This window comes from Prionailurus bengalensis, chromosome D2, assembly GCF_016509475.1.
Source record: "Prionailurus bengalensis isolate Pbe53 chromosome D2, Fcat_Pben_1.1_paternal_pri, whole genome shotgun sequence".
NCBI lineage: Eukaryota > Metazoa > Chordata > Mammalia > Carnivora > Felidae > Prionailurus > Prionailurus bengalensis.
This window is the reverse complement of record NC_057351.1, coordinates 17276677-17300731: the sequence shown is the minus strand read 5'-3', so window position 1 is coordinate 17300731 and position 24055 is coordinate 17276677. Positions and strand designations below refer to the sequence as shown.

General features: G+C 43.7%; 1 protein-coding gene across 7 annotated transcripts in view; it reads right to left on the bottom strand.

The window, feature by feature from the left end:
• Nucleotides 1-24055, bottom strand: part of TTC13 (tetratricopeptide repeat domain 13) — an 80361-nt gene that overhangs the window by 16078 nt on the left and 40228 nt on the right. For all 7 annotated transcript variants that reach the window (XM_043596322.1, XM_043596324.1, XM_043596326.1 and 4 more), the window contains 11 exons: nt 23422-23538; nt 22240-22350; nt 16917-16999; nt 14668-14809; nt 14166-14340; nt 11998-12154; nt 7306-7436; nt 6161-6293; nt 5233-5325; nt 3795-3878; nt 2638-2722 (listed from right to left, as the gene is read on the bottom strand). In XM_043596322.1, the coding sequence (XP_043452257.1) occupies nt 2638-2722; nt 3795-3878; nt 5233-5325; nt 6161-6293; nt 7306-7436; nt 11998-12154; nt 14166-14340; nt 14668-14809; nt 16917-16999; nt 22240-22350; nt 23422-23538 (1311 nt within the window). The remainder of the gene's footprint in view (nt 1-2637; nt 2723-3794; nt 3879-5232; nt 5326-6160; nt 6294-7305; nt 7437-11997; nt 12155-14165; nt 14341-14667; nt 14810-16916; nt 17000-22239; nt 22351-23421; nt 23539-24055) is intronic.

The following is a 24055-nucleotide window of genomic DNA, read 5'->3' as shown; positions in this document are numbered from 1 at the left end:
TTGAGCATCATGCTGAACATCTAGGAGGCCCTGCATTGATCTTTTCATCTGTCCACAAGCTTTCCTTCTATTATTTTGTTGACTAACCACTCTGTTTCTTTATCTTTCTTCTCTCCTTTCTGATCTCTATCAGGTCCGTTCTTCATCTTCTGCATTCATCGTCTCTCATATTTTATATTTCTTTGTCCTTGTATACTATATTCTGGGAGAATTTATTGATTGGATTTTCCAGCTCATATGTATTTGATATTCAACTGTCTTTAATCTACTAGTCTTATCTAGCGGAGATTTTTTTTTTTAATCATGAGAATTCTATTTCTTTTTTATTGCTACTATCTGTCTACCTATCTACCTATCATATGATACTGGCTCAAATCTCTCAGAAAATTAATTTATGTATGTTTCATTGAGGTAAAATTTATATACAATGAACTTCACATGTATAATGTGATGCATTTTGACAAATATATACACCCATGTATCCACTATTCCAGTCAAGATATAGTGTAGTTTCATCATTCTGGAAAGTCTTCTCCTACCCCTTTCAGGTAAACCTCACTCCTCAGAAGCCATCACTGTTCTGCTGTCTCCCTAGATCAGTCGAACTTCTTACAAATGGAATCATACTCTTCTGTATGCGACTTCCTTTGCCCCACATAATGTTTCTAAAGTTCCCCCGCTGCTGTGTGTTAGCAGTACCCTTTCTCCGTATTATTATTGAGTAGTGTGTTCCATCTCTGGCCTCCTCTGAGGAACGACGACTGACCCTCATAAGGCGTCCCGATCTGGAAGACAGCCTCTGGACAAGGAAAGCTGAGGACTGGCACACAAACCTTGGGCCATATGCAAAACTAAAGTAGCGGCTTCTCTGACACCACTGACTTTTGTGTCCTCCAATTTTCTTTTGGTTCTTTTTATAGTTTCCATTCTCCTGCTCAGGTTCTTCATCATTGTGCTCATGTTTTCCTTTAAGTCCTCGAACATGTTAATGAAACAAAGACTTTAAAAGAGTTCATTGCAACTTCTGGATCTCCTGGGGTCTGTTCCTGTTAACTGGTTTTGGTTTCTTGGTTATGGGTCACGTTCTCCTGCTTGTTCCTTTGCCTAATAATTAAGAAGTCTAGACTATGTTTCCTTCCTTTCAAGGGTGTTGAGTTTTGTTTTGGCAGGCAATCCAATCACGAGCAGATCCATTTAATCCTCTTAGGCTTGGTTTTCTGTTAGGGTGATCTATTCAGAAATTGTCCTTCGGGGTGCCTGGGTGGCTCAGTCGGTTAAGCGTCCAGCTTGGCTCTGGTCATAATTTCACGGTTGGTGGGTTCGAGCTCTGCATAGGGGTTTGTGCTGACAGCTCAGAGCCTGGAGCCTGCTTCAGATTCTGTATCTCCTTCTCTCTCTGCCCCTCCCCTGCTCACACACTCTCTCTCTCAGGAAATGAACATAAAAAAAGAAAGAGAAAAAGAAATTGTCCTTTGTCCTAGAATGTGGACCTCATCCTAGGTGGTCTTATACCTACGGTGTGTCCTTTCTGGGGTTGTGAGTAAATGCCCAGGGTGCTCCCAGGATCCCTCCATTCTGGCAAGGTCACAACTCCAATGTCTCTCAGTGGTGTAAAACTGAGGCTACCTCCCTTCAGCTCTCACACCCTGGTGTAAAACCGTTCATACCTCCGTTCAGCTCTCACGCCCATAGCAGCTACTGTCTGCAGGGCCTCTGGGTCTCACTGAGCGAGCAGAGCCCAGCTCTCAGCCAAGCATGACAAGGAACGCCCATGCTGACCTCTGGGGACTTCTCACCTTGAGCAGCTCTCTCCTCTTCTGTACTCTGCCCTGTAAACTCCAGCCACTTCGGCAGACCCCAACTCCAATCTCTGCCTCCTTAGCTCAGCAAGACCACCAAACTCTGTTTAGGCTCCACATACACAGTGGTTTAGTAAATAATCCCAGGTAGAAGGCTGGGGTGAACACGGGGCTCACAGAAAGTGTTTCCCTTTCCTCAAAAATCACAGTTTTGTAATTGCCAACCATTGAAAACAGGTGCCTTGTATTTTGTGGAGTTTTATAACTGTTATAGTATGGAAAGGCGGTCAACTATCAAGTACTCCACTGTGGCCAGAAGCAGAATTCAATGGTATATACTTTTAAGTTTCCTTCTGTTTCCTGTATCAACTGCTTCCTCACAGCTTTGCTTTTATGTTTGAGACTGATGCCTGTGTTTTATGTGATTTGGGTTATTATTCAGAGGCTGTTTCCATTAGTGTTTTCAGAATGCTTATAATTTTATTATTATTGTCTTTTAACGTTTACTTATTTTTGAGAGAAAGAGATAGAGCGTGAGGAGAGGGGCAGAGAGAGAGGGAGACACAGAATCCGAAGCAGGCTCCAGGCTCTGAGCTGTCAGCACAGAGCCCGATGCGGCGCTTGAACTTACGAGCGGTGAGACCATGACCTGAGCCGAAGTGGGACTCAGCCCCGACTGAGCCGCATAGGTGCCCCTCAGAATGCTTATAATTTTAAAGTGCTTCTAGCACACTATTAATACACATGCATTAAACGGTTATGAGCTCTTCTTTAAAAAGTACTCTAGTTGTGTTTTTTTCCCTAAAAACACCTACCAGGATTCTGATGATAAACTTACCTTCATAATTGGCAGGAGATCTTCTACTTTGTGCACCTTTTCCAGAGCCTCTCTGACTTCCAACAATCCTTTAGGATTATTAGCTCTTAAAGAGAGAAAAAGAGACAGAGACAGAGGCAGATGGCAAGTAAAATTAATACAGAAATGTAATATACAATTCTATTACTTGCTATTACCTTAAGCTTTAATGAATCAATCTCAATTATGAGTAGCTCCATAGTCAAAATGGTGGGCCCGAACAAAAGTTTCTAAATATGGGGATGGTTTAATCCTAATGAATTTGGGGCCGCAGATGACAATTAAGAAAACAGATAGAAGCCCATCTAGAAGGTGAAACGGAGAAACAGAACAGATTGCTGGCCACTGGTCGTATATACATGCACGGGTCTCTGGTCACAATTTGGTGATGAAGCCTTGATTCTCATAGACCAATTTTGAAATTAGAAGTGAATTTTTTTTTTTCCTTTCTACAGTTGCTTAAACGGAAATATCCTGCTAGTTTTTGTGCCACTTTTATATTTACTTGGTGATAACTATCCATTCAGAATTCTTTTTTCCCCATGTTCTGTTCACTGTGGGTTCACTATATGGCCTTTCAGGTGAGAGAGAATGAATATTACAGCTGAAATCCCTAATAAAGAAATTCAAAGAAACGTCCTGCTTTTCAGAGAAGGAAATGAGAAAAGTCACAGTATCGTAAGATTAAAACATTTCATGGATTCTGTACAGCTGTTAAAAGAAGGCTGGTAAGGGGCGCCTGGGTGGCTCAGTCGGTTAAGCGTCCGACTTCAGCTCAGGTCATGATCTCGCGGTCCGCGAGTTCGAGCCCCGCGTCGGGCTCTGGGCTGATGGCTCAGAGCCTGGAGCCTGCTTCCGATTCTGTGTCTCCCTCTCTCTCTGCCCCTCCCCCGTTCATGCTGTGTCTCTCTCTGTCTCAAAAATAAATAAACATTAAAAAAAAAATTAAAAAAAAAAAAAAAAAAAAAGAAGGCCGGTAAGTCATTACCGAAAGGCTTTACAACTCCAAACACTGTGTCGACATTTGATAGACTTTGTTTAGTCTGTCAATAGGCTTAGTTTTCAAGTTTCACAGATACAACTACTGTAAACTCCACCAAAGCTAGCGATTACCGTGAAAAAGAAAATTGAAGGATTACCCGTGATAAACAAGAATCCTATCTTTAATAAAATGAAGAATTTTCTCAAAATATTCCAGGTATCTCATGTTGATCACCTGGCCCCTGAAAGAAAAAAAAATTAAGAATCGTTTTAGAAAGGACTGTATCAGAAACAACATCTAACTTCCAAGTGAATTCAAGAGAACGGTAAGACAGCTGTGAGAATAATGTAGCAAAACAGTCTGGAAACTGTGCTTATTTGCACCCGGTGCATGGAAGAAGCAAAGAACTGTCTTGGCAGGATTGCCTGTCAGCTCTTGCAGCTTTTCCTGGTAGGAGAGGCACCAAACTCAGGCCCGGAGATGCCAAAATGAGAAGAAAAATCCTCAAGTACTTCTACGACGTTCAGCCTTTTTATGCCAATTTCCTTCATGAATCCCTGGACTTTTTCTCCTCTCCTTTGGTTCTCCTGGTAGTTCTCCTGTGGTCCAGCTCACGCACAGGCTTCATCTCCTCTGCCCACTCTAAATATTATTTTACTCAGGGCACCTGGGTGGCTCAGTCGGTTAAGCGTCCGACTTCAGCCAGGTCACGATCTCGCGGTCTGTGAGTTCGAGCCCCGCGTCGGGCTCTGGGCTGATGGCTTGGAGCCTGGAGCCTGTTTCCGATTCTGTGTCTCCCTCTCTCTCTGCCCCTCCCCCGTTCACGCTCTGTCTCTCTCTGTCCCAAAAATAAATAAAAAACGTTGAAAAAAAAAATTAAAAAAAAAAAAAATTAAATAAATAAATACATTTTACTCACATTTCTGTCCCCGCCTCCTAGTTTTCAAACCCTCTCCCAGAACTTCATGTACAGCCAACATACTGATGGACACATCCAACCGGCATGCGCGTGTACAACGTGTTACACACCCAACCGCTCCCTGGGCATCGCTCCCCAGATTCCCTACAGACATCTCAAACCTCAGGTTCGTAACCGTGCACAGGAAGTCACTCCCATACCCTGCACTTCCCCCCCCCCCAGCGCCAGCCCCCAAATGTGGCCATCTCCTTTCTGTCCTATTGTCACCTGGCCTATTGGAAGGACCTCGCACCTGAGCCAGAGAGGGGACCGCCTCCCTGTGGGTCCCTACGCTCTCCTCCATTTCCAACCTGGCGCCAGTGCTCCTGATTCTGCACTCTCTCCTCCGTCTCTTCCGCTCCCCCTCCCTTGCACACTTGTTCACCTGAATTATCACACAGTCTCTTCCTAAGAGGAGAGACTGGAGAGGGAACATGGCACGCACTGCATTCTTCCTGCAGCTGGACTCACTCTAAGGAGTGCAGGCGGGACCCTGCAGGTACAGAACTAATCCGTGTGGGCCCTTTTCAAAAAGTCCCCGGGAGAGGATCAAGGGTCGTTCGTCCACGGTCTCCATGACCTGTCTATTTAGAACAAACTCCTGTGCAAACAGGAAAGATGCACAAAGGGTTCCTACCTGATTAAATTGATGTGGTTGTTAAAACCTCTGCTAAGACTTCGTGCTGGCATCTGATCTAACCACAGCACCGGCTGGTCCGGGTCAGCAATCCTGTAAACCAGAGCTTGTTAAAGATGGAGGCTTTATACAACCTAGAAATGTTCAAAAGCATTACCAATGAAACAGGATGAGTCTTTGCAAAGAGTGGGGAGAAAGCAAGTACTCGGTCCATTATCTAAAAGTATGCCACACCAACCTGCTAACTCCAAATAAATGTTCCAATTGGAGCCAGTAGGAAGTCAGTATAGGTTTACTAGAAGAGTAGTATTTTTCTCATGTCAATGAATATCAGTAGCTTCCCCCCAAGCCATAGCTGCTTAGCCAGGCACACACTTCAACTATCAAGGGACCAGTACACTACAGTTCATTCAAAGGTACACCCCAGATAATGCGTTCTTTCCAAGAGACAGCTTTTTCTAAAACACTTCGCTTAAAAATGTGCTTGGAAACTTGAGAGCAGTCAGTTCCTATATTTTGTAAACATCGGCCGAAGGCGTTTCAAAGAATAATGATGCCAGCAATTTCCGACAAACTGTAGAGAGGAAAAAGTAACTTACAAGGCATGTTGTTAGTAATCAAAACAGAATTCGAAACCCGTCGACTGAGTGGGAGGGGCAGGCTCCCAGTAATGGAATGAATATGTCACGGGGGTGCAAGGTACAGCGTAAGGACCACAGTCAGTCCTACTGTAATGGTGTTGCGTGGGGCAGACGGGAGCTACATCTGTGGTGAACACAGCGCAATGTACAGATGTGCCTAGACTCGCGTAATACCTCATGTCGGCTCCACTAGCCAAAGACACCTGTTACCCAGAGGAGCCTTTTATTATTTTACAATGAGAACCCTTCTAGTTTATTTCCATTTAAACACGAGTTTAATTAGTTACCGTCTCCACTTTACTGCAATGTCAAACATGTCTCTCCACTGCATCAGCCGTGTTTTCCCATTCATTCGAACTTTCGAGTTGGTCCACGTACGCTGTACAGCTTGCATGACTTCCAACGCTGCCAAGCCCATGGCTGAAAGAAGCAAATATTGAGAAAACAAGGGTTTGTGAGTTCACTTCCGAGGGACTGATGTTCACCTACTCTGCAGAGTCTCGGTGATAACTTGAGTCACCGTATAAAAAAAGAATTGTAGGGCGCCTGGGTGGCTCAGTCGGTTAAGCGTCCGACTTCAGCTCAGGTCACGATCTCGCGGTCCGTGAGTTCGAGCCCCGTGTCGGGCTCTGGGCTGATGGCTCGGAGCCTGGAGCCTGCTTGATTCTGTGTCTCCCTCTCTCTCTGCCCCTCCCCCATTCATGCTCTGTCTCTCTCTGTCTCAAAAATAAATTAAAAAAAAAAAAAAAGAATTGTACGTATTGGTAATTTAACAAGACCAGAGATACGCTACAATCGTTGCCAGTCTTCATAAAACTAACATCTATCAGAGGAAATTAGAGGCACCCCCCCCCCCCCCGAAGCTGTCTCCTCCCAGCTCTGCCTCCTAAAGAACTGGAGATTCAGGGGCGCCTGGGTGGCGCAGTCGGTTAAGCGTCCGACTTCAGCCAGGTCACGATCTCGCAGTCTGTGAGTTCGAGCCCCGCATCAGGCTCTGGGCTGATGGCTCGGAGCCTGGAGCCTGTTTCCGATTCTGTGTCTCCCTCTCTCTCTGCCCCTCCCCCGTTCATGCTCTGTCTCTCTCTGTCCCAAAAATAAATAAACGTTGGAAAAAAAAAAAAAAAGAACTGGAGATTCAAATTCTCCCTCGCTCCCACACTAAGCAAACCGCTCCCGTGGACGAGCCGTCGGATCCACAGCCACAACTGAAGACCCATATTCTACATCAACAGGGTGGAGACAACACCAAGGCCACACGGGAAGCTCTCTTTCAGAATTCAGTGTGAATGAATCTCTACAGTTTTGTCCGGATCAAATGGGGATTTATGAGTTGGCACAAATGATTTTTTTTTTTTTTTTTACGCGCAACATGGTTTGACGATTCTTGCTCTTATGTCAGCAACCTGTCCGTCTTTGGATGGTTTCAGGATACCTCTGTGTATTCTCTTGTTTGGCAGGAAGCCAGGCGTTTCATACTGCATCAGGGATCCCAAACGATCAGCTACACAGATCAGCTCTTGTACCTCTGGCTTATAACCCTCAAAGTTCTGATGTAACACGTCTCTGGAAGGAACACGACATACGCGGTTAGGGACTTAACAACAGAGGTCTGCTAACCCAATTTTACCTGAAGAGCAGTCATTTCCTCCACTGGAGAACTGATCGAGAAATCTATGACCACAGGATCTTGACCCCAGTGCTTGGCACCCAATCTTACACAAATTAGAAGAATCTTTACGCGTGTATGCGCACAATTATTCTCACACGCTTGTGAGTAACACTGGTAACTAGAGTGCAATTCAGAAGGCACTTCTGGCCATTATTTGCTTCATAAACTTCCCCAGGATACATAACCTGCATGGACTGACTTTATCAACAAGCAACCAAATCTCTGCCCTATGTCTCTCCCCCACCCCTGCCCCAGGTTGCATTAGACCGAGTATACCTGGGATGGCCTGGGGCCTATTAATTGTTTGGCTGCCTACCTGCCCGAAGTCTGCATAACAGAGTTTGCAATCTTAGGTTATAGGTTGTGTAGAGGCCCACAAGACCACCCTTGGGTCCCATAATCCGCTGGGAGGGCTCACAGGACTCCACAGTTGTACTCATGGCTGTGATTTAGCACAGCAGGACACAGGCACAATCCTCAAAGGGGAAAAGCTCAGGGGGCGAAGCGCAGAGGAAACCAGGCACAAGCTTCCAAGGGTCCTGTCCCAGGGGAGACACTCAGGATTAAACCCCCCTCCCTGCTGTGTGAAATGCTAACCAGGAAGCTCATTAGATACTCAGTGCCCAGGGTTTTTTATCAGACGCTGATCGTGTAAACAGCCTTTGCCTGGGAATTACTCAAATTCCAAATACCCAGAGGCAAAGCAAGTGTTTAACATAAATCATATTGTTTGTACAAGCAGCTTTGGCACACAGTGAGCTACTCTTATGAGTTCTGGGCATGATGGGAACCCTCCTGAAATCCCCGTTCCCAGATGCCACCCAGGGGCCGGCCTTGCAAGCAGACTTTTCCAGGGACAGCAGTGCAGGCCTGCCTAGGTTCGTGCTTTTCTGCACATGGGTACTTCTCTAAAATGGGGTGGTAGAGAATATATATAACTTCTTTGAGCAATCTCTTCTTTTTATTACTTTTGGTTAGATAATGGTCTCACTGCTTCCACAAGTATTGGTATGTGGAGCTTTCATCTTTTTTTGTTTTTAAAGTATATTCAAATTTCCAGTGTGGATTTTATCTTTAATCTATATTTTAATATGTGTGCTTTTAAATTTCCAAATAATGAAGATTTTACCGTAGTCTACTGTGGCACCAGTTATTTGAAATGTATTTAAATATGAGTAAGTGGTCAGTCTTTATAAATGACCAAAGTGTACTTGAAAAGACTATGTATTCTTTGATTACTGGGTACACAGTTCTATAGCAGAATAATAGGCCAAGTCTGTTAATCATGACGTTCAGAAAGTCTAAATCTTTACTAGTTTTGTGTGTGTGTGTGACTGATCAAAAATTAGAATCTCTCATTAGGATACTGAATCTATTGATTTCTCTGTATATTTCTATCAATTTGTAAAGTTATTTTAGTAGGTGTATATAAGTTTAAATTTATATCTTTCCTGGTGATTTGAACCTCTGTCCTTATGTAGTAACAATCTTTGTTCTTAGTAATTACAAAAAATTTAAATCCATTAATATAAACATACCTACATCAGGAATCTTTTAGTGTTTCCCATGTAGAATTTTTTCCATCCCTTTACTTTCAATCTTTCTGTGTCCTTAAGCATTACATGTCTCTTGTAGAAAGCATTTAACTGGATTTTTAAAACAGTCAGGGGTGCCTGGGTGGCTCATAGGTTTAGCGTCCAACTTGGGCTCAGGTCATGATCTCGCAGTTCGTGGGTTTGAGCTCCTCATTGGGCTCTGTGCTGACAGCTCAGAGCCTGGAGCCTGCTTCAGATTCTGTGTCTCCCTCTCTCTTGGCCCCTCCCAGACTCACGCTCTGTCTCTCTCTCTCAAAAATAAATTAACATTAAAAAAAAATTCAAATCCAACTATGTCTATCTTTTGACATTTAAAAATCCATTTATATTTATTGTCATTATTAATATACCTGGTTTATTTCAACCTATTCTTATTTTTTTCTCTTTATTTGCCCTACTTTTGTATGCTTCCTCTCTTTCCCCTCTTCGCTGGTTGATTGTAGACTTTATTTTTTATTTTTTTACTCATCCACTAATATAGAAGCTATACACTTTGTTTCTAACTTTTAGTATTCATTCTAGTATTTTAAATATTTATGTATAACTTAAAGCTTCAACATAATATTTAACTCATATTCCCTAGCATACTTAATTCTTACTGTCTCTCAACTTACTTGCTATTGTTCCCAGTATTGTATTTCTATCCATTTTATAAAGCCCCCAAACCAGGCATTATTTTATATAGACAATACTTATTTAGACTTACCAATTTATCATGCTTACCATTTTTCTTTTCTCATTATTCCTTCTTGTATCTCAAATTTTGCCTGTGGCCAACTACCTTTTTCTTTAATTACATTCCTTAAGAGATTTTTAGTGAATGGCAGGTGATGGTTAGTTCAGTTTTTCATTATGGAATATATATTTATTTGGTCTATATTCATAAAAGATAGTTTTGCTGGGTATAGAACTTTAGGTTGAAAGTTATTTTTTTTTCTTGCAGCACTTTGAAGATAGTCTATTATCTTCTCACTGCCATTTTGATATTGAGGGGTTTATAGTCAGTCCAATTATTGACCGTAAGTAGGTGATAGGATTTTTCTGTTTAAAAAATTTTCTCCTTATGTGTTCTCCTATTACTTATGGTGTGTCTGGATATGGATTTCTTGTCATTTATGCAACTTTTTAAAAAAAATCCATGGATTTATATTTCCTTAGTTCTGGGAAATTGTTAGCTATTATTTCTTCAAAAACTGCCTCTCCTCCATTCTCTTCTCCCAAGATTTCAATTAGATATATGCTCGACATTCTTACATCTTCCACATCTTCTATCTCATGTTTTCTAACACCTGGACTCTCTGTGCTACAGTTTAGATTAATTCCTAATGCTCCACCTTCCAATTAAGCAAGTTTCTCTCACCTATGTCTAATTTGCTGTTAAGCTTACATACTGAATTCTTCATTTCAATATTTTCTATTCTTAAAGCTTCCAATTTATTTTTAATCTGCCTGGTCATTTTTGATAATCTCTTATTTCTTGTTCATGTTTCTGATTTCTTCATAATTTCTCTCAACAATTTCATTTGGTGTCAGAGACTGTATTCAACAATTCCAATACTTGAAGCCCTTGAGAGTCTAAGTCTGTTGTTTGTTATTCCTGTTGATTTTGACATATGGTTTTGGTGATCTTGGTTTTTTTAAAAAAATTTTTTTTTCAACGTTTTTTATTTATTTTTGGGACAGAGCGAGACAGAGCATGAACGGGGGAGGGGCAGAGAGAGAGGGAGACACAGAATCGGAAACAGGCTCCAGGCTCTGAGCCATCAGCCCAGAGCCTGACGCGGGGCTCGAACTCCCGGACCGCGAGATCGTGACCTGGCTGAAGTCGGACGCTTAACTGACTGCGCCACCCAGGCGCCCCTTGGTTTTTGACTCTCATTCTAATGATCTTAATCTGCGGGAATACTTGGACCCCAAATTGGCACTACTTTCTTTCCACACAGGTTTGCATTTGCTCTTGTTGAGATCCTGTGAATATGGTCCCCCAATATGGGGCTGCTTTAGCTCCTTGAAAAAGTTTAGCAAGCCTATCTTGCTTAGACCTTAAGGCCTCCCATTGTAGTGGCTGTTACATGCCTTTACCTCCAGGACACTTTTTGCTTTTCAAATGTGCTTATCATTCACCACTCTAGTTTGAATCTGCCACCAACAACCCCCCACCCCCACCCCTGCTTGTCTTTCTTTTTACAGCGTGAGGGGATCGACTCCTCTAGATTGCTAGACTCTCAGGAAATAATTTCTGTTCCAATTGTTTTTGTAATGGGATAGCCCTTTAGCCTGTATGTTTTGCCATAATGTAAGCAGTAGTTGACCAGCAGTGTAATTTCAAACTTCTGGCTTTAAGTAATTTGCTTCAAAAGTAACATGGTGGGGCGTCTGGGTGGCCCACCAGGTTAAGCGTCTGACTTCAGCTCAGGTCATGATCTCACGGTTCATGGGTTTGAGCCGCACATCAGGCTCTCTGCTGACAGCTGGGAGCCTGGAGCCCGCTTCAGATTGTGTCTCCCTCTCTCTCTGCCCCTCCCCTGCTCATGCTCATGCTCATGCTCCGTCTCTCTCAAAAATAAAATTAAATTAAAAAAAACTAACATGGTACTAATAATGCATATCAAAAACTACCAGTAAGTACATTTGAAATTTGAAGATTGCATAAAATTAGCAGGGAAGGCCAGGCTAGCAGGAGAGATGATATCCAAAGGTAAGTTTCAAGGTGCCGTATAAACTAAACTATTTGCAGACATATCAAATCCAAAAATAAATACTTGAGAGACGTGGGCAGAAAGCTGTTTACTGAGCAAGAGATATCATGATAAGCTTATAGTTCGGTCTTGAAAAAAGTCATTTTATTTAAAGCACTTACTTTATGTGGGGCTGTAACCCTGGCTGTTCTTCATAATCTTCTATGAGGAAAGGCAGATTTTTAGCCCAGTGGTCTTTAAAGCTTCCAGGCAGATCCACATCAATGTTATATTCCGTAAGGGGAGTATCGAGGTGTGCGTGAAGATACCGAGAATACTCTGCAGGTACGAGACGAGATCTGACACACCCACATCGGACACACGCCCCCAAATATCGCTCCAGAAGTATTTCTTCTTGCTGGCTGTCATACAACTGCTCTGTGACAAACTCTTAATTCCCAGAATCCTAAAGGGTGGCTCCAAATTTTAGTAAGTTGCTATCATCACATGATACAGGGTAACTCAAGTTACCAGGGTCAAATATAAGCCAGTCAATCAGGGTCCACTTTGGCTAAATTTTAATCATCCTTCCATGGACACCATCAAAGATCTCACTTTTTAGCTGCAGAGTCTGAGAATCCGAGTTCAGTGTCGGAGCCTGGTTTTCTGTCAACTGATATAAATCAACTGACCATGTACATGATTTCATCAACTGACTGCTGCTTATCTCTACGGAAGCAGTGCAGAAAAAGACCAGAACATGGAGTGCCCCTCCTTCAGTCTACAGCTCCCACGTTCTACTAACCCGGGAAACAAGAGGAAATTGTAATTTACAGTGAGGAGCTATGCTGTCCAGTAGGCAGCCCCCAGCCACCTAGCTAGTGAATACTTAACATGTGGCCAGTGTAACTGAGAAACTGTATTTTAAATGTTAATTTAATTACTCTAAACCTAAAAACTGATATTTGAGTCAATTATTAGAAAACTTGAGTCTATTTGGAACAACTCACATGTATGAACCTACTTTTCAACTTTAAATTTTACAAAACAGGACTTCAAATTAAGAATTTCCAACAAAAATTCAGGGCGCCTGGGTGGCTCAGCCAGTTAAGCATCAGACTCTTGACTTTGGCTCAGCTCACGATCTCAAGGTTTCGTGAGTTCCAGCCCGACGTCAAGCTCCATGCTGGCACTGAGGAGCATGCTTGGGATTCTCTCTCTCCCTCTCTCGCTGCCCCTCCCCACACTCTAAAAAACTTAAGAAAAAAAAGTTTTTGACAAAAAAAAGGTATTTGACAAAAGAACTTCCAATAAAAATTTAACATCCAATGTAAGTATAACGATGTAAGTACAAAGATGTGCTGTAAATATAAAATATACACATCTCAAAAACGTAGTAAAAAAAAAATAATGTAAAATATCTAATGATACTCACAAATAGTGTTTTCATAATAATTACATGTTGAACTGATATTATGCATACACCACACCAAATAAAATGTATTATGAAATGAATTCCACCTGTTTATTTTTACTTTTTTTAACGTGACTACGAAAAACTTAAAACTGCAGGGCTCATACATTTTTACAGTTGGGCAGTAGCGGTATGGCAGAGTTTTTGATGACAAAGGAAAGAGGAAAAAGGGGAGTAAAGATCTGAGCTCTGCACGAACAACAAAAATGTTATATCGTGATGAGCACCGAAAGGATACAGAATTGTCAACTCATTGCACCGTGTGCCTAGAACAAATATAACACTGTATGTTAAGCATGCTTCAATAAAAAACAAATCCATTTTGGAACAAAAGAAAAAAACAACAAAACAAAAATATGGTTTTATATGGCAGAGAAAAGGTGAGAGTCTGCCTAATCAAAAGACGACATAAAGATTTGCTTTCTTCCTCGTCCCAACTGAATATCTCCAAAGTAGGTGAGAATTCTGATATGAAGGAGATACGTCAAAGCTACCAAGTTTACATTTAACAACAAAAACCTCAGGAAATGTTACTTTCCTATTACTCCTATGTCTCCAGACCAGGTGTAATGAGAGCCATCCCATACCCAGATGGTTGTCACTTTTAGCTCAAAATAGGTTTCTTTTGACTTGAGTAAAAATTTTTTTAACTTTTTTAACATTAAAGAGAAAAAAAAATCCACAGGAAGTGATAGACAAAGTATGCGACTGGTCTCTAGAAGACAGGGGTCTTATCTAGTCCACCAAGGGATGGCCGTGTTCATGTTTCCTAGTGCCTTCGAGACTCAGCTGTCTCATACGACACAAGCGACAAGCAATATGATTTATGTGGCTCTGAGCATCCAAATTCAATGCTTCGGCAATTTTGTGACTTACCTCGGAGATATTTCACTTTCAGATACTCTGGGCTAGCCTTCTGGCCTGGAAGAGGATCATTTAGCATAACTTTAGTTTGTGCTTTTATTCCTTCGTAAAACTGTCCCATGGCAACATGGCTGAGTCCTTTCATATACTGGCACACCTCATTATAGGGTTCTAGCTGCAGACACCGCTGAGGCATGGAGGGAGAAAACGCCCCATTAGTTTCAATACAGTTGCAGATAACTCTTAAGCGCTTTATTCTTCAATCTGGAATTAGAAGGGCTTTCCCTCCAGGCTAAATCAGACCAAATGCATGCTCTGTAAATCAGTCTCTAGGACACAGCAGTGGTTTTTTTCTCTTTCTTTTTGCGGGGGTATAAACATTACCTTGCCCTTCTCTCTAGTCATTTCACTAAATTTTGAAGAATGATCCCAGGGGCGCCTGGGTGGCTCAGTCAGTCGAGTGTCTGACTCTTGATTTGGGCTGTTACAGTGCTTCTCACTTACGGATGCTCACCTTGAAGTTCTTAAGGGCCTCCTGCAGGCTGCCGTGGTGATAGAGCATCATTCCCCGCAGCTGCAGGGTCTGTACGTGATTTTGGTTGAGCAACAGCGCCTTCTGAAAACTCTCGGTGGCGGCTTCAAAATTGCCCAGTTCTCTAGGTATTTGACAACAGTTATGAGCACAGTGCAGAACGTTTCAGTAAACACACAGAACAAGTGAGCCTCAGAATTACAGTCCCATATGAGAATCAGATACCTTGATAGGGATTCCCTTTTCTATTTTTGACACATCACATCTCACTTACTTTTCCCAAATTTTACTCGGCTGCAGGATAACCACAGGCCCTTGAAATTCTTTGGGGAAAATGAATTTATTGCTTTCCAAAAGCAAGTGCTTATTCAAATCCTTTTCCCCAATTCATGACGAGCTCCAACCCTTAAAAAAAACTATGTGTAGATTTTAGTATTTAGATAAAATCATGTTTCTCCTTTGCAGGGGGGTGGGGGTGGAGTATGTAGGTTACAATCATACATAGGTATATCATTCTGAATCAAATTCATAGGCCGAAAATTGTATTTTTCCTGTCACAGAAGTTACTTCCCTTAAAATCCAGTAAATCATTTTGTAACTTAAAACATCAGAAAGAAAGTATATTTTAGGATAGTAATCATTTCAGAGTAGAAATATTATTAGGCTTCTTTTACCTATCAAATTTTTTACAAATAACAAAAACACCTTAAAAACGTGCCATGTGTCTATTTTTTGTAAATATTTTTTAAAAATAGGGGCGCCTGGGTGGCGCAGTCGGTTAAGTGTCCGACTTCAGCCAGGTCATGATCTCACGGTCTGTGAGTTCGAGCCCCGCGTCAGGCTCTGGGCTGATGGCTCGGAGCCTGGAGCCTGTTTCCGATTCTGTGTCTCCCTCTCTCTCTGCCCCTCCCCCGTTCATGCTCTGTCTCTCTCTGTCCCAAAAATAAATAAACGTTGAAAAAAAAAGTTAAAAAAAAATATATACTACCCATTTACATTTACATATCACCTTACTAGTTACTCTAGGTGCTTTCAAATCTGTTTTCAATGTATGTCCCCAACCATTCTGTGGGACAGCAAGGATAAATATCATCATTTAAATTAAAAACGAATGCAAAGACACTTTCTTCAAGTTAGTGGTAAGAGAGCTTCTCCAATGACTGCATCAGATAAGAAAGCTCTAGAATTCAATCCTTCCTGGGTGAGGTGACTAACAGCTCTGACAGGGATCTTGGTTACTGTCTCTTTCCTAACTTTTACAGAACCTCGTAAGGGAGAACCCTGACGCTCAGGGGAGTTGAGGAGACACAAGTGTGGAATGGACAATCTGGAACCAGAACCAAATCTCTTGACTCCTGAATCCCGAGCCCTTCCGTCAAGCCATGCAATCTCCTTTTCAGGTCAGACTGTAAAGATTTTTGAAAGCCCAAAGTCAAAGTAGCTCTACTGGTCAGGGTAACACCAGGAGTCAGGACGCCAGGGTCAAAGCACAAATTCTCACTCCTGATAGAGATGCACAGTGACTGTATATCATAGTTGATCATATTGATGGTCATCGATATCATCCTATGCAGCATAATTTTCCATCCTTTTAATCAAGGAATCTTCAAACGAATCACAGTGATGTGGGAATTAACCTTATTTACTTACGGTCTAGAAAAGCATCAGTGTCTATGACTCAACCAGCATATAATGCTGCTATTCAAAGCAATAAATTTTGAAGGACGAACATTTTCTAGACCAATATATACAAAGCGAAGTCGTTTTAAAAGACGATATATACGTCATGATACCCTCTGACCCACGGGTCTTTCTATATTCCAGAGAAGCTCTCAACAAGCATATTAATGCCTATGTGATTTAGAAGGACAATCTCTTCTGGTTAAGAAATACAATTTCTTTTAAAATATCACTATTATGACAGGGTGCCTGGGTGGCTCAGTCAATTGAGCATCCGACTTCAGCTCAGGTCATGATCTTGTGGTTCGTGAGTTCGAGCCCCATGTCGGGCTCTGTACTGACAGCTCGGAGCCTGGAGCCTGCCTGCTTCAGATTCTGTGTCTCCCTCTCTTTATGCTTCTCCCCTGCTCTCACCCTGTCTCTCTCTCTCTCTCAAGAATAAATAAAGATTAAAAAAGTTTTTTTTAATAAAATATCACTATTATGTGAGGCTCTCTTGTCTCCCCACTCTACACCCTCCCTCCTACCCTGACTACTGTTCCTTTTCTTACCTATAGGCCTGTCCCAGACTTTTGTACGCATCAATAAAATCAACTTTCTGCTTCAAGGCTTCTTTGAAGGACTCAATAGCTTCCTGAAAAAAGTATATGGGAAATGATGTCATGTGCATGACCATTAAAATTGAGTTTCACTTAAATCACTAATGGACTTAAATAAATAATGTACACGGTCTTGGAGTGATTTTCCTTTTTTAATATGAGGACTTCACGAAAAGAGGTAGAGAGTCTGACAAACTGAGTCAGGAGGATTTGATTTCGACAGGAAACAAATGCTCTGCTCTGGGCAATAACAGAGCCTTACAAGTTTCTCCCCTTTCAGAACCGGGAAACGGCTTCCCTCCGTCTACTTCATTAGGTAACGATATCACCTTTGTGTCAATATCATTTCTTTAATCAACAAAGGCCTTGTGGAATAAAAGTAAGCCTACTAGCTGTATACAATTTTAAATGATCATAACTAGCAGCATTTAAACTGAACCAGCGAAAGAGACAAAAAAGGAAGCCCAAAGTGAGATTGTTCATTAAAAAAAGACAAAAAGCACCAAGGCTCCTAGACGGACTATGTGAATGATTCCCATGATCTACAGGAAAAAGATACAGTAAAACAAAACAGAGACCTTGAGGTGGGGGCGTCTGGGGGACCTAGCTTTCTGCCAGCACAACTCCGGGTCTGTGGCTGACGGAGTGAGAAGGCGGCACGGGTGGTACGCTCTAGGGAGCAGCCTGCCGGGAACGCACAGTGCACCTGGCCGCTGTGGAATCCTCTGGAAACTGTTACTACAATGCACCAGTCTGCTTCCCAGTAAACATCCTGGGCTTACACTGTATTCAGTGTGCTCTCCATGATGACTTGATTATTTACTGTGATAAAAAATGATGAAGACATTTCACACATTTCCCAAGGAAAAGATGTGTCTTACTTAAGTTAATGGCTACAAAGGATCTCTGAAGGCTTTCAAGAGAAAGACTTTAAAACTCCTGTGTATTTCACACCTGATTAGATAATTCATAACACAAAAACTGCTAACGTGTCCAATGCCTTGCACATGGTAGGCACTCAATAAATATTTAGTGATTTGGTAGGCACATAATCCTAATTCTTTTCTTAAAAAAAATCATTCGTTCCCTGCTTCTTGATTTTCTCTGTAGGAGGCAGCAGGGTAGGAGGGGCGGGCTTTCAAACCTTTCTAAGGTGACAATGGGGACAACAACCTACTCATTAAGGAGTCCCACTGACTGTGTACCGTTCAGCGGAAGGATGAGAACAGATAAATGTCAACACTTAAATGTCAAAGACTACTCTTCATTAGGCTTCTGGCCCTGGCACAGTCTAGATCGTCTGAGTTTTTTACAACTACGTTTTCAATTCAACAAACATGTATTGAGCGCCTACTATGTGCCGGGGGCAGGGTGAGGTACAGGGGACACAAAGCCGAGCAAATCACTCTCTCTGTCCTCGAAGAACTCCGTCTAGTTAGAAAGCCAATTACTTAACCAGGTTATTAGAATATAAACTAAGAGCTACAAGAGAGATACAAGTAAGAGTCTCTGGGAATAAAGAGGAAGGAATACCTAACTGAGCCTGGGACACCAGGACAGGCTTCACCAGGGCAAGTGACAACTGAGCTGGGTCTGGGAGAATGAGAAGGAGGGTGGCAGAGAAAGAGGGCATCCTGGACGGGGTGGTGGGGGTGCGCAGCGGTGGGGTAGGCAGGACGGCAAGAGTGTGGGTGCCTGGGTGGGAGCGGAGGGAAGGAAGAGACAGGGGGCCAGGCCCTGTGGCCAGCCGGGACCAGAGGGGAAGGGCCTCTGGCGTGCTCTGCAGTGGGGGCGTCACCCTGCCAGCAATGAGCACTGGGGGCTGAGTAGGTGTGCGACCTCACAAAACTGACTCTAGAGATGCCTGCCACTGGCCACAACAGAGCAGGCGGGCGGGACAGGGGAGGGGACGAAGCCCAGTGAGGAGGTGACTGCAGGAGCCCAGGCAAGAGATAAAGAAAGCTCAAACTGAGACGGTGTCTCTGAGGACAGAAAAGAAGGGTCACACTCAGGAGATATCCTGAAAGGCAAACTAAGAATCCAGGGGCCGTGGGTAGGGGGTGGTGAGGGAGAAGGGAGGGCAGGGAGCTTAGGAGCTGAAGAGCCCGGGGGGGAAAGGCGAGAGCGTTAGCCAACGTGAGGACATAGGGGGGCCGGCTGCAGGGCAGGGGTGGGAGGAGGTGATGAGTCCAGCTGGGGCGTGGGAAGTCTGGGGTGTTTGTGGACGTCTGGGGGAGATGCCCGGGCGACATCTGCTGCCCACTGCACTTACAGCACGCTGGGACGCCACAGTTCTTCAAAGTCTGATCTCTCTTCAGCTTTTAAGAGTCTTTGGTTTCGGGGTTCCTGTCTAATCACTGCACAGCTCTCTACCTCATTCTGCCAAAGAGGGGACATAGCAGAATCAAGATTTGAAGCCACTCGGAACAAAGAAACTACGTTCGAAATGAATCAGTCTCCAAGCACACGAACCGGCTCGGAGTTTGTTTGCGCAGCGCGGGCGGGCATCACCCCACCTGGGCCGCCATCTTCCTCCCTCACCAGTGGTGGGTGGCAATCACTCCGGCCTTCCTGCTTCGTTACAACGAAGAGAACACTTGCAGGGACCTCTCGAAGCGGAGGCTGATAAAAAAACATGCGCTCCGAGTGTACCATGTTTGAAATATCCTTGACACACAAATACGAGACAAGTGTTTGCCGCGTTTTCCCCAGAGAAATCCAAAATGGCTGACAGAGCTACCAAGCTGGACGGCTGCGAAATCTTGTCAGGTCGTATTGCCTGCAGAATTTCTCACGTATTACCTCATTAAGTAAAGAAGCAAGCCACCCCCGTAATTCGTTTCTGAATTGCCGCTGACCTGGGCAGACCAGCTTCAGGATATAAAGACAGTTTTTATCTTCAGGATATAAAGACAGCCAATTCATGGGTCCATTTAACACGTTGTCTCTACAGTTAACAAGAGACCTAAAGATATCTACGCTAAGTTCATTCGTTTAAGGAAGACGTGTCACCGCTAGTTTTCCACTCTGTGTAACTGGGACACCCTCTGCCCCTTCTATATACTTCGTGGGGATGCCCGTTGGGACGAGTGAGACAATACGTCAACACTCTGACCTCCTCGGACAGCAGACCCATAAAAATGCAAAGGAAAGGTTCCCATCTATTACACACGTTGATGCTGGGTTTATTTACGAGCACGCTGAAGAGGAGAAGGCACCACGTAGTTTGGCGAGGTTGCTACTCGAGGGACAGACTTTGCATCTGGTGTTGTGACCGTGAGGTTTTTTTTTAAACTTAAGGTAACTGAGAGAAGGTGAGAGGCAGATGCAAAATAAAACTGGAAAAGCCCATCTGGCAGCTGCTCAAAGCACATTTTACATAACTGCTCTCCACACCCAGGGCTGCTGGCCTGAGTCCTGCGGGGGGGAGACGGGAGGTCTGTGAGGACCACCCACCACACCCCGGCAGGAAGGATGGGAGGCGGACAAAAGAAAATCTCCCCGGTTCCCTCCGGTTTGGTAGTTTGTGGACGGGAGTTATTTTTTTAAGGTCTATGACACTTAGATGAAATTAAATGTTCACATGTAACACGATCTATAATAACTAATACCTGATTCGTGCTCATAGCTCTTAAAGTACCTTTCACACACATTGTTTTATTGAACCCCTTCAAGAGGCAGACGGCAGAATCATCTCTACATGACAGATAAGGGAAGGAGCGGCTGAAAAGGCTTAAGCAGCTTGTCCAGTGGGACAGTTCACAGGGTTCAGAGCGGGAGCTTCAGCCACGGCCTTCCAACTCCAAACCCAACGCTCTGTCCTTGAAATTCATTCAGTCCACTAGTACTTATTGAGCACCTACTATGTGACAGGCACCACCCATGACGCCGAGGGTTTACAACATGTGGCCTTTTTAAAGGTCAACTGTGCCTACCCCCCAAGAGTGTGGGCGTGATCCTCGAAACCACTTTCCGTAATAAAACGCACGTTCTTTCTGCCAGAGCACTCTTTCCTGCCACGCGCTCCTGAGATTCGTCACAGCTTTCAAAGTTAAGGTAAAGAACAACCTTCTCTTTTGCAGGCTCTCTTGACCTGCCAGACAGCATTAAGTGTTTTTCACCTACCCAGGCTGACTCTTAGGCCAGCCTGTCTTCAAACGGACGGCTCGGGTGGGTCCTGCACCAGAGCTCTGACCCTGTGCCGGCTGTGGGCGCCGAGGAGGCCACTGTGAGAGACCAGAGCTCCCCTCCCGACTCCCAGCCAGGTCTCTGCCCCAAGATAAGGCTCTTGCACCATAGGTCCTCAACACGCCCAGGGAGTGCCAGGCCAAGGACAGGAGGCAGGGACAGGCCAGAGGTGACACTGCCTCTCCACACATCAATCGGCTTGGACGACACCTTTTCTATTTCCCTCAACTCCTTCCCCCCAACAGCAATCTCCAGGCGGCAGCAGCAATGTGCTCATTGTAGTAATGTCTCCAGACCCACTCTTGGAGCCCCCAGGGGTCCGATCAGGTCTCCGGTTACCCGTGTCTCCCCGTGGTCCTCTGCCCCTAAGCCCCCCAGCCACTGGGTTGTCAGAATCCACACCCTAAAGAGCAGATTGGGTCTCAATGACATCCTTTCCCCCAAAGCTAGATTTTACAGCTCTCTGGGCCTACAAATTAAAATCAAGATGCTCAGCACAGCACTCTAGACACTTTGGGGGCCTCCCCTCGGCCGACCTGACAGCTCAACTCCCTTCCACTCAAACCTACTTGCTACGCCGCAAACTGGCCGTACCTCCATGTTCTATGCCAGCACTCATGCTTTCTCTCGGCCTGAAGTAGCTGGCTGCCCCCAATCCACTCCGCCTGCAAGGCCGAGGACAACGTCCACTTGCTCTCCGGAACCTTCTCTAACCCCGCAGCTTAAGTGAATCCTTCCTATCCCTGTTTCCAAAGCACTTTGTTTACACTACTTTTTTTCGTGTATTTACCATATGATAAATTATACGTCGGGGGGTGGGGGGGGAGAGGGGAACTTGGTGAACTGTATCCTTCCCAAGCGTAAAGTGCAAAGAATTCTTTCTCCCTATTTATCCTTGTCCCATCTGCACCAGATAGTAGGAGCTCAATAAATACACCGACTCAAACTCCCTCCTAAAATAAACCAATCAGGTGGACACATGAGATGTCATTTGCAAACAGGCCAAGTGGAATCCCATTAAAGTCTTCCCACCCTCGAGAGAAAAGCAGAATCATTATACGGTGCACATATTGTGTAACACTTTCACCTTCAAAAGTCCTCTGTGAAAGAAAGTTAGACCTTTGTATAGCATAGCTATAGGCTGGTTTTTGTTCAGCTCTAGGGACTGCTGAAAATCTTCGTGGGCGGTCGCATAGTCCTACAGAAAGGAGAGCAAGGGAAAAAAAGAGAGTAGCATTCATTAGATAGTTAGACATTTCCTACTTTTGATTGGTAGAGGAAAAACAATCCCATTTCATTCTATGCCCTCTTCGGCTTTAAAGGGAACATTTCATGACCATAAATATCAGCTGAATGCTTATCCTATTCGTTGAAACAGTTGGTTTTCTTAAGAAATTGATGGGGAACATCCCGCAAAGGTTTAATTTAAATACGCTGTCTCAACTACAAAAAGATTATTTATGGTCTCTCTGCCCCTGCCCCTCCCCTGCTCATGCTCTGTCTCTCTGTCTCTCTCTCTCTCTCTCTCTCTCTCAAAAATAAATAAACATTAAAAAAAAAAGATTATTTATAAAAACAGTATTAAAGTCATAATCTGTCAGAGAAACTTAACAAATTATTTTCTGGTACTAGCATCTTACTGCACTGAACACTTCCAAAATGATTATCCATAGGTCAACCTTAACGTGTGTTATGCCGAGATGGTTTTCATACCCATTTTCTCTTGCGATAGAAAATTGTTCCTGAAGTTACGTAAACCCACGCAAATAATGGCGGCAATCGGAGATACCACTATGATGATAAAAGATAATCTTGCCAGATCTGGGTCACTGCCACCGACAAGCTACGGTCTGAGAAGCCACGCTGGTTCTAGTTATGGCTCTTGCTCCCCGAGGAAATTCCAACTGTGCCTTTCAGTTTCACAATCACATTGGTAACGTGTGCACCTGTTTCCCTGTGCTGACATGTGCAAAAAAGGCTGAAGTACAGTCAATGAACCAAATCTCTTCATTTTCTCTTTCTTTTTCCCCCGAGTCTAGAATTAGTCACTGCTGACAGTTCAAGCAAGACAATGTACTCTTGGTACTTAACGTTTCTCCGCTGGGTTCAAGTTCAGCTAAAGAAAGTGCTTTTACGACTGTCTTGTGTCACAAGCATATTATTATGCAGCCCCGAACCCACATCTATCAAAGAGCAGCTTTCTGAAGTGAACAGAAAAGTGAAGTCTCTATTATCACAAAAGAAACATTTCAAGGCAAAAATAACTCACCTCTGATATGAAGTACAGGGTCCCCCGGTGTCTGTACAGCCGTGCTGAGGGCTGCAGCTGAATAGCTTTGGTGAGATCATTCACTGCTTCATTAATTCGTCCCAGAGGGGACAGAATCTATAAACCCAAACATGTCATTAGCGGAGAAATCTTCCAGTGACAAACCCCCAAACTGCCAATGTTCTTGACTTTTCAATTCCACCTCACCACACCCCACTCACAAGATTACTTTCCCGGCAGCAAGAATCCTTGACCCCACATACTACGCAGTGAGGTTCAAAGTCAACAGGCCGAGGGGCTGCCGATCTTTGTCCCGCAGACGGGGAGGCTGACGAACTAGAACTACAGCAATGGCTTTGTCACGGTTTCATGGTCTGGGTTACAACAGATGTCACTTTTCTTGAAACGTGACCCTTTTTTTCTCAACCTATCATGATCTTTCAAAACAAAATTTAGCATTTCAAAGTTAAGCTGAAGGATGACTTTGAGCCATTAAGAGCAGAGAAACTGACAGACACAGATTAGAGTCCTTCATGGTCTTTAGCTATGACCTCTGTGGCACTAAGGGCTGACTGACAATCTAAGACTCCAGGTGTTTTGGGAGTCCCTTTGTGTTAACTCTCAGCTCATCGGT